The 11,368-nt window shown below is 36.7% G+C and overlaps 1 protein-coding gene across 1 annotated transcript in view; it reads left to right on the top strand.

Annotated features, from left to right (window-relative positions):
• The first annotated feature begins 2,456 nt into the window (after window positions 1–2,456).
• LOC138026795 (xanthine dehydrogenase/oxidase-like) overlaps window positions 2,457–11,368 on the top strand; it is a 34,838-nt gene continuing 25,926 nt past the window's right edge. Inside the window, exons 1-7 of the mRNA XM_068874246.1 lie at window positions 2,457–2,590; window positions 3,854–3,980; window positions 4,259–4,320; window positions 5,590–5,682; window positions 6,585–6,665; window positions 7,841–7,982; window positions 9,751–9,918. Coding sequence (XP_068730347.1) covers window positions 2,507–2,590; window positions 3,854–3,980; window positions 4,259–4,320; window positions 5,590–5,682; window positions 6,585–6,665; window positions 7,841–7,982; window positions 9,751–9,918 — 757 coding nt within the window. The 5' untranslated portion in view covers window positions 2,457–2,506. The remainder of the gene's footprint in view (window positions 2,591–3,853; window positions 3,981–4,258; window positions 4,321–5,589; window positions 5,683–6,584; window positions 6,666–7,840; window positions 7,983–9,750; window positions 9,919–11,368) is intronic.

Below are 11,368 nucleotides of genomic sequence, written 5' to 3'. Positions count from 1 at the left end.
GAGACTCTTCCTCTACTCAATAGACCATTTTCTAATTCTCACGGCTGGACTGGATCTAGCGTGAAATGGAGGCTAATGCAGGCAAGTTAATATTTGCCCTCATTAGCCTCCATTTCACGCTAGATCCAGTCCAGCCATGGGAATTCGAAAATGGTCTATTCGTGGAAGAGATGAAGGCAGTTGTCCAAGTTGTGGTGCCTCATGCATTGTTTTGCACCTTTGAGACTTACACTATGCTCTGGATCACCCCATGGTCACAAGGGATTGAACATCACTAGTACTTGACACCTTTAATAACAACATCTACAATTGTAGGTCCACTCGAGAACTCTGAGTGAGAGTGTAAGTTACCAGTATAGATTTTACTCTGTCTGATGCCAGATGATTTTGCGCATAAATGGGGCCGCTTTCAACAGGTATAAATTAAGGAGGCTTGAAAGGGTTTTCATGATTATTAGTGGATGGTCATTGGTAAAGATAAGAACACTGTCAGTCCTATCACAAAGGCTTGATTTTGTTATTTTGCTTGAAAGTTTTTTTAAGGGTGCCTGCCAGGCCCTAACTGCTGCCATGGCAACATGTCCGAATTTAGGTCCAAGTTAGGCCTAACAGGCCCTAACTTTTATCCATTAAATTCCGTTTTTTAGAAAATTATGTCTTGAGCAAGAAACAATTTGATGAGTATTTTCTGAAATGTCTTACATTCCATCAAAGCATAATGTGATAAAGGAAAAAGCTATACAATAGAACTTGGATGAGCTATTTCCTGAAAAAACTGTAAGAAGATGAAGTAAAAATTCTACCTTTTAAGTTTTCTTGATAATGTGAAAGAAAAATTAAACCTTAATAATTATTACGAACTACTGGCACTCACTAAACAGAACAAGCCTTATTTTGGGAATTTTAGCTCACACTTTTTGCATGGGTAATTATCTTGGGATCTACCGGTATTCCCCACGTGGTCAAAAAACCCTTTTCAAGCTTCTTTAAGCTTGGCTTGGTTTTGCAATATTCATATATAGCTTGAGGGCCACTAGGTTATCAGAATTTCCTGTTATGTGTTACCGTCTCCTTACTTAAATTTTATGAAGGACTGAGACTGGGGCTATGTAATGAATCGAGTATGAATTATTCATACTTTATGCTCATTTTTGCTGATTAGTTAATAAATACAATGCACCAATGAAAAATGAGATTTTAGTAAACACAATAATGCAAACTGACTTTTCTGACTCACTATGTACCAAACAGTTGGACAGTTATTAATCCTTGACATTTAGTCAGTGGGTTTGACGGGTTCAAAGCTTGGATGTAGCGAGGGAGGTTGTGGTGCTTGCACTGTCATGATTTCCAAGTATGATCATGATAAGAAAAAGATTAAGTATCCTTTTCAAAAATTAGTATAGTCCTCTAAATATATACCCCCCTGCGAGCACAGGTACTTCGATCTTCCTAGATAAGTTGGGAAGAGGAAGGGACTCTGCAACCCATTTAGTTTCAATTCAAGCAAATGCTAGAAAAACAAGTGTCCAGCTTAAACTCTATATAATCCCTGAGAGCCTAGAGCCTCTGTCCAATGTGGTCCAGGTTCAATTCCCAGACTTAGTGACACATGAACTTGGTTGAGTTTGAGTTTGTTGGTTCTCTACTCTACTCAGAGAGGTTTTTCTCTGGGTACTCTGGCTTTTCCCTTTCTTCAAAAACCAACCTACCATTTGATATGAGTTGAGTTGATATGATTTCTTAACATTGATTTCTGAATTAGTGCCCCAGTGCTAAATTAAAAATGCAGTTTACACTTACCGGTAATTACTTATTATTATAAATATTATTAATGAGGTCAAATGCAGTTTAATTGAGTTAACAACTAGGAGTGACTGCAGTCAATTGTGGTCAGTGATTTTGTTTATTTGCAGATGCGTTGGATAATTCTTCCTCGTGCTTTGTGTGATACAGCTTATTCATTGGTATGGTGGGAAGTAGAAGCATTTTGTGTGGAGCGTTAAGAGCATTTTTTCCCTCTCTCCCTTTCCCCCTCTACTTTCCACTGTTTATCAGTGTGATGGGTGCCTGTCTTTTTGAGGGCGTGGGGACTCATGGCTGGTTTGTCAGGTTTGGCCAGCCATTGGTGTAGTCTCCATCTTGGAGCTGGCTGCCAATAGTGGAAGCTCCAGGATGGCTCAGCCACCCAACCTCCACTTAGCGACGCAGTTGTTTATTATTATTATCATTACTATTACTATTATTATTATTATTATTATTATTATTATTAGATAGGTTAATGGATAGGTAGACAGACAAACTACTTAGTAGTCACAATTGAGCTGTATTGCATGACTTACAAACATCTCTAAAGATGTAATATTGGAAAGATGAGTTCTCAAAAAAAGCTAGGTTAAATACTTTGAAAAAAAAAAATATAGAAATACAATGAAGAGGAAATTATTTTGGATACAAAGAATTATCTTAACTCTGATAAATACACTTTTCTGCAAATGGTTGTCTGATGCCATTGTGTGCAGTGGATGGGATGGCTGTTACTACAGTGGAGGGAATTGGTAGCACTAAGACTGCCCTGCATCCAGTCCAGGTATTAAGTGATGTATGTCATTTGTTCGCAAAAAGGAATCAAGAAATTGTTAAGCAATGGGGTTCATGTGATTAAAGAAATAAATTTGTTAGCAATCAGGAAACCAATTGATTCCCTGAATTTGATTGGTCAAGACCCTGTAATTCATTAATCTTGCTGTCACAATAAAGTGATTCCCATGGTACATTAACTCTCCCTCTACATTTACCAGGGACAATGATTCTTTGCTCCAGTTTTCTATTCAGGTTGTGTGGTGTTAAATCAGCTTTAATTTCAATGTAATTATCGTTATGGTGTGATAGGGATCCGGAGTAGAATCGATCAGTAACGGTTAAGTGGAGAATAGTTTACAGTTTAAGAACAACATTGTCTTATGTATAAGGAGTGCATCGCAAGCCTTCTATATTGTAAACAAAACCACAAAAATACTTAAATTCACCAGCCTTGGTCAGTCCATTAACTAAAGCATAAAAACTGTCCTGGTCTTGAGTAGGACCAAACTTGAGATCTGGGCACAGCTTTTTAATGAACTTCCAAACATGTGATAAGTATTGTGTAGTGATGAGTTGTGTGTGCAACTACTGTTGATATTTGCATGTAGTTTGGGGTGATTTGAGGAAGGAGGCCGTATATATAATTATATCTAGATTGTTTTTGACGGCCATATTGGTATACCCAACTAATCCTCTGGGTATTGAGCTCTGTTTTATATCATGGGAACATTTTCCTTTGTTTTGGTGTAAAAACAAGGTTACTGATGTGAGTGAAAACACTCTATAACATTATTGATTAATTATTCAAATAATATTAATATAAAATGAAGTTAAATGCATTAATGCAACAGAGTTAACAACTAGGAGTGGCTTTGGTCAGTTCTTGTCAGTTGTTTTGTAATAATTTTATTTGCATGTGCATCTGATTCCTTGTGCTTTGGGTTGTAGAGCTTATTTTTTGGGGTGGCAGGAAGAAGGAGCATGTTGTGTGGAGCGTTTAGCAGTTTTTCCCCTCTCCCCCCCCCCTCTACTTTCCACTTTTTATCAGTGTGACGGGTGCCTATCTTCTCTGCTGCCTGGGGGTTCATTTCTGGGTAGTCATGTTTTGCCAGCCATGGGTGCTGTCTCCATCTTGGAGCTGGCTGCCAATAGTGGAAGCTCCAGGATGTTTTGGACACCCAACCTCCACTTAGCGATGCAGTTGTTAATTATTATTAGCCCTGGGACTGTAACATACTGTCTGAGTTGACCATGCATTTATCTTATAAAGGAACGCATTGCCAAATCCCATGGCTCTCAGTGTGGATTCTGTACCCCAGGGATTGTGATGTCCATGTATACCCTCTTAAGGAACAACCCTGTACCAACTCACCCAGAAATGGAAAGTGCATTTGAAGGTATGTTGAAGGACAAAAGAGACCTTTTGCCTTTCCTCTCTTCATCCAATTGATTTGTTTTTTGAGAATGTTATTTTGTGGGGTAATGTTATGCATCAAGTATTTGCATGCATGTTGATTTTGATAAAGCAATAATTATTTTCTCTTCAACTGTAATATCACTTGTGTCCAGATTCAAAAGGACACTTTATCACCTTTTAAAAAAAGTATCAAGTGTGCCTAGCTATGTCTATTTCTAGATACTCTGTAATTGGCATTCACTCCTTTGTCTATTTCAGGAAACTTATGTCGTTGCACCGGCTATCGACCTATTCTAGAAGGTTTTAAAACATTTACAAAGGTACTGCTTGTTTCAATTTAGGTCAGAGAAGTGAAAAAAGATTAATTCCCAGTTACCCTATTCAACCCTTTCACCCCTAAACCAGCCTAAACTGGCCATACTTAGTATTTTACTCTGTCTGAGGCCAGAGTATTTTATTCTGTCTAATGCCAGTAGATTTTACTTGTCAATGGGGAACCCTCAGGAGTCAGTAGGTTAAGACTTGTAAGTAATGCTGTAGATAAAGCGATGGAGTTGTTGATGGCTAATAATAATTATAGTAGTGGCCTTTTTCTTAATTTTTTTTAAAATTAGGTTTTGTTAGTTCCTGGTTCAGGCTAAGTTTATTGTTGTTGTCAAACTCAAATTACCGGTAGACTGCAAAACAGCTGTATTTTTGCGCTGGTCAAATACGCTTTCCCCAGTCTCACTCTTCGATTTCACCCTAGGCTTGCTCGCTTGCTTGATGACGCCGCATTTGACCAGCACAAAATACAGCTGTTTTGCTGTCTAAAAAATGTTGTGCCAATTTAATTTTGTCATACTCAAGTTATGTAAGTCTCAATAATTTTATTATTGTTTGTGTGAGAAAGCTGAATTACTTGGCTTGGCATAAACTACAAGCTGCTTGATTTAAAGCGCTACTATGATCAAAAAAAATTTCCTTTTTTTCTTCAGGTTTTGAAAGTGTGTTCGCTTAACTCCTTACTGACAAAATTTTGAGCTTTGATTTTTATCCAAAGCGTGTTTATTTTGACTGTAAGTTTTGGATTTCACGGCCTGCCATTACTCTAACTCAGGTTCAAAACTAACCAATTGGACCTCAGAGGGTTGGATCTAGGGAAAAGTGATGTCATTTACAAACCAGCTTAAAATTTCAGCAACATATTTTATATGCAAAACATGAATTTAAAAGTCTGAAAGCCCAAAACTCCCGTGCTGCACATTAATTCTGTGCTGTACACATGCATTGCATTCTTAAACTATTGAGTCTCTGATGTCATTTTCTCCTCGACCCAGCTCTCTCAAGATTTTAAAGTTAGTAATGGGGGACCAATAAATAAGAAAATTCCAGTTAACATAAACAGGTGTCTTTTTAAAATCAGAACTTAACACTTGGTTCACTTAGTGTTTAGTTAACATGATAGTTTTGAGAATAATTTTTTTTGGTTGTACATAGTAGCACTTTAAATGTCACATTAATTTTTTGAGTCCATCTTAATTTAATAAACTGAGTTTCACAGGTCTAATACACTATTTACCTTAAAGTTATATTGGTACTTTTTAAAGGAATGCTGTGGAAAGGGGATAAATGGCTTCTGTGCTGAATTGAACCAAAATGGATTCAGTTATAATCACACCACGCTGAATGGTGAAGGAAAGGTGAGTTTTGAAAATTGATCATAACCTAATAAATTATATGCAGGGGCCTTGGAGTACATTTGAATGTGGGGGGGGGGGAGGGGGAAGGTTCGGGTAAGGATCACAGAAGTGTGAGGGAAGGGGGGAGAGGTTTAGGAGAAAACAACATTGTAGGAAACAGGGGCCACAGAGAGGGGGGGGGGCAGAGAGCCTCAGCCCCCCCCCCCCCCCCTCTCTGTGGCCCCTGACATGTAATAAGGAGCAATGTTCATTATAAAGTTGTGGCATGTAACGTTTCACTCAAGCTCTCAGCACAATGCAACACTGGGGACACCACTCGTACAGTCACCAATAAGAGAACAATTTTCTTTTGAGCTGAGACAAGGTAACAGCCTCCTCAACCATCACTGTTGGAGCAGGACTGGAGCAGAGGTGAGAACGCTTGCCTCCCACCATTGTGGCCCGGGATGGAATCCTATGCTCAGCATCGTGTGGATTGAGTTTTTTGGTTGTCTACTCTGCTTCAAGAAGTTTTTCTTCGACTAACCTGGTTTTCCAAGGCAACAAAAAAACATTGACATTTGCGCTACATGTATCTTGAATTTTTTAATTTCATGTGAAGTGGAGCACTGTATACTTGGGACTTGAACAAAGTGATGAATTTGTTATTTATGATAATATCTTTATTTTATGATTACTAGAATCCATTTTAAAAAATTTAATTTAATCATCTTACAAACATTGCAGATATTACACCACCATACAACCTACTTGTACATGTACATAGACATTACGTCATCTAGTCCCATCAAGATAATATGTTACATTACTTTCCCACTAGAATACTGATCAATATGGACAGCTGAGAGGATATTGACATAGAGATAGAATACAGAATTGTCTTTTTTTTTGGTATTTTACAGGGCTGTGAAAGTTTGTTCAAGGCTGAGGAATTTACGCCATATGACCCAACTCAAGATGCCATTTTCCCACCAGAACTCATGGTAACCTTCAATCTGAGAGATTTCAGCATCTTTTGGGGAACATTGTGAAAAAAAAATGTGTCCAGAAGTGCAAGGACACTGTAGTGAAATGCATAAAGCATGCTGAAGTGTTTCTTTACTCTTCTCTTCTAACTTGAACATTAGTTGTATCTTCTAATGCAAGGAATAAAATTCACATGTTATGTGAAAATCGTTGTAAAAACCTAACTTAAAACTGACACCAGTTGCTGAATAACTCTGGAAGTTTTGTGTACAGGATGCCACAGCGACCATGTTGTTGTCATTACCACGTCCTTTGTGATGTATTATTATTTAAATTAATCATGAATTTCTTTTCTTAAAATCGTGAATGCAAGTGAACAGTGTCATTTCAGATCTTTTGTTATTCTTGGTTTTCACGTCATGTCAGAAAAAACTAAAATTAAAAATTTTTGTTTAATTAATACCTTCATTGAGTAAAAGACATTTCAAAGATATATCTGCTGGCCTGTTTTCAGCTCGGTAGCATGCTTTTTTTTTAAAAATAGAGCAGTTTGAATTTCAAATTTTCTTACAATGCATGACATCTGGATTGCTTCTGAGAAAGGTGTCATGTACACGAAAATATTGATTCACCACGTGTTTTCGAGTTCTGGATAACCAATATGTTAAGATAAGTGTCTTAAATAGAATAATGGAGGTATTTTCAAGTTTAAAGCAGAGAGAAAAATGTTTGAGAGAGCCAAAGTAAACTCCAGATGTTTCCATTGGTTTCTGGCCACCATGGTGGTGTCCTTCACCGTCGGCGGCTTCCTTGGAGAATACCCTCTAGAGGGTTAAGGAACTTCCGATGTTAAAGAAGGTGTACCTTTACCTTTATCTCTGAGGGACACAAGTTGCAACATAGAGTCTCCATACTAAACACTATAATTTTGAGTGGTACCCTTTTGGAATATCACACAGCCCTAAAACTTTGACATGCTGTTTATTTCCTACCCTTCTACAATATTTCAATTTCTTGACTTAATTTATTGAATGATAAGCGATTTTATTTTTTGTTTGCATGATACTTGTGTGACATGAAAACCAAGAATAATATTATCCTTGTTGTTGGCTAGCAAATTTGTAGCTTTAGGGCTGTGGATGGTAAAACTTAATATATAGCTTACTAGACAAGTCATTTATCTTCTTTTTAGCTTCCAGAAGCTGCCAAGCCAAGGAGCTTGTATGTTAAAGGTGATATTGTAACGTGGATCAGGCCGGCAACATTAAATGAGCTGCTAGAGTTGAAAATGAAATACCCAAAAGCTAAATTAGTGATTGGTAATACTGAAATTGGTGAGTACTCAAGGTCATTACAAGAGTTTATTTTTTCATTTTACTCTATTTGAAGAGGCTTGTTGGTTAAACTAAATGCCCTTGGTTCACTTTAGATGATTTAAACTGTTTCTCAAGCTGCATGTACTACCGTTGCATGCACTGTCCAGTGTGACAGTTAGATCTAGAGACAATTATTGTACTCTATCCACACTTTTGGGTCCCCTCCTGCTTTGGTGATCTTGATTCCAAATGAGCACCTGAGCTTACCTGTGCAATCAACACACACCTATGAGACCTGACCTGGTTCTAATCTTAATTTCCTGATATTTTTAGTTACAAAATCTTGCAAAATCAGGTAATCTTGATTTCATTTCAATGGGGGAAAATAATATTTTTGTAAACATTTGGGACTGGAAGGTAGGATTAATCATTTTGGGAAGATGTAATATTGTATTAAAACAGTCATTAAATGACCGTTTACCCAGGCATATGAAAATCTAAATTCGAAATGGTTCTAATGAACATAAATCAGGCCCAATGTCATGCTCAGGGTAGCAGATATGACACCAGCCCATGAATTGGGGTAAAGGGTTGGAAAATCTCCATATCTGATTTTCTAAGGTTGGCAGGTATACTGCATAGTAACCAGGAACAATAAAGACTAAAGAGAGGGAGGGGGCATAGAGAGATTGTTTTTCACATAGACTTGCTGGTATCACCTTTTATCTACAATTTTCCTAAAAATATATTATACAATCATGTATCATTATGGAAAAAAATAGTCTATGTGGAAAACAATCTCTCTAATGCCCCCTCTCTTCAGTCTTTATTGATGCTGGTTACTATACAGTATAACTGCCAACCTTAGAAAATCAGGCCTCGGTTGTTCGAAAGGTGGATATATCGCACTATCCACCAGATAAATCACTATCCAGCAGATAAACACTTGCAAAACCGATTGATTTATCCAGTGGATAGTGATTTATCCGGCGGAAAGCGCTATCCATCATTTGAACAACTGGGGCCAGAATTAAGTGAAGACTTCCCAACCCTTTACCCCAATTATTGGGCTGGTGTCACTGTTCTGCTACCCTGAGCATGACACTAGATAAAATGAATATCTTTCATGTGAGGACAATCTAACCCAAAGAACAGCACTTACGTCCTGAAGTGTACTCAATTAGATGCACTCCCATTTTCGAAACCATTGTGTCCCTTTAAGTCTAAGCCTTTGCTAGTTGTATTTCTAACATTGAGTTTATAACTACACACAACTGAAGATAAAGGTTAGCATTATGTTTAAGGACGGTGCCTACTAATCAAAGATATTTTTGCCCCGGTGTGTGATTATGCAGGAAATGTAGATCTTAACAAGTGTCAAAAAAATCCCAAAAAAAAAATTGGGGGTAACCCCACATTTTTCAAAGATAATTCATGAATAATATTTGTAAAAAACTTTAAAATACAAAGCAATATATGGCATTCTTTCCCAAATTGAAGCTTAATTATCTCTCAAACATGCATGATTACCACCAATTTTCTTTTTGGATACCAAGAGTACATACCAAGATCTACTTTCTCCAGATAGTTTTAAGCTGCGCAAAAAATATCCCTGCATTAGTAGGCATCGGCGATAGGAAATCCAAGTATCTGAAGATGCGCAGAACGTATGCGCAATAACAATAGTAGGCACCGTCCTTGCATGTAACTTAGGTTAAATGCAGCTGTCTATTCTTACTTGAGGATCTTCAGTATTTGGGGGACTTTCTTTAATTACTTTGTACAGGAATTGAAACAAAGTTCAAGAACCAGGATTATCCAATCTTAATAGCACCAACTCACATACCAGAGCTGAATGCTGTGGAGCAGACTGCAGATGGCATCAGGTTTGGTGCTTCTGTTACATTAAGTACTTTGGAGGAAGTTCTTACAGATGCTACACACACGATGCCTGGTAAGTAAATAAATAAACAAAACAAAGAAATAGATCAAACAAGTCTATCGTAAACAATTATTCGATTTAGTACTTCCCTTTGATGAGCTTTTTGAAATCAATAAAAATTATGTTACTGGTTTTCAAGGATTTCAGGAGTTTTTCCTGGGTACTACCATGTTTGGAAAGAAGGAAGTTAAAAATAAGGAAAATGTAATATGTGCTAGTCAATATTGTGAAAGAGTGGCTGGTCAAGACAGAAAAATCAATGTTGATTAATTTTGTTCCTGGCTGTCAACAATTTTTGACAAGCCTGGGTTTTTAGAAAATGTACATTACTAAGTATCATTATTAAAGAATGGGCTGTTCCAGAAAAAGTCTGCACCCCCTGCTGGATGTGCATATTTTATAACCCTCCTTCTCACCCGGATTTCCAAAAGCATTAGACTTCCCTCCCCCCTAAATTTCCAAGGAAAAAGAACCCCCATCCAGCCTGGATTTCCAAAAAAACCATAAGCCATAAATTCAATTTATAATTATTCAATAGAATATACTTACACTTGAAGTAAGTATAATACTAAGTTATAGTAATAAAAGAGCATAACAGTTAAACTTACGCTTGTACAGTGCATATAAGCTTAAATCTTATCTTTTTATGGGACAGAAGAAACTCTCCATTGTTGACTGGCGATTTAAATCTACTAAGTTGAAGTCAGAGAAACTGAACATGTTATCTTCCAAATAACTTTTTTTTCACAACACCTAGGACTGTGATATACCAGAGCCGTCAGCACAGCGCACTTGGGTCTGGGTATGACAAAACAAATAGTGTCAGACATTACACATTTCGCAAGAAGCTTCGTTGTGATGGCTCTCTTAGCTTCTTCCTTTTTTCACTCATTCTGCATAACTATTTTCTGTGATTATGAAATTGAGATAACTTCAAGTATATTTAATAATAATAATAATATATATAAATTTATATAGCGCTTAAACTATAAAATATTCTAAAGCGCTTTACAATGAAAAAAGACAAATAAATAATAATACTATTTACAAAATATATAAATGTAATGCTTACGAACTAAAGTAAACTGATTCATAAGATGTGGATATAAAAACATCAAAAAATATGTACATATAGATACAAAATTATAAATATATAAAATAAATCTAAATGCATAAAAGAAAAGAAAAAATATATATGTAAACTGATCAAAAAAGTTCATGACAATTATGCAATTAGGAGTCAATAGTAAGCCTTTTTAAAAAGATAAGTCTTAAGATTTTTTTTAAAAGTCTCCAAATTTGCCGATAGTCTAATGTCAAGTGGTAAATCGTTCCATATTCTTGGTCCGGCTATAGCAAAAGCACGGTCTCCTGATTTTGATTTAGATCTTGGTATGAACAGTAGTTCTTTATCATCAGATCTAAGTTTATATCTCCGTGTTGGCTGAATCTGAAAAGGTAA

Source organism: Montipora capricornis, chromosome 12 (assembly GCF_036669925.1).
Source record: "Montipora capricornis isolate CH-2021 chromosome 12, ASM3666992v2, whole genome shotgun sequence".
Lineage (NCBI taxonomy): Eukaryota > Metazoa > Cnidaria > Anthozoa > Scleractinia > Acroporidae > Montipora > Montipora capricornis.
The sequence above is the reverse complement of the archived record's forward strand: the minus strand, read 5'-3'. Positions and strand labels throughout refer to the sequence as shown.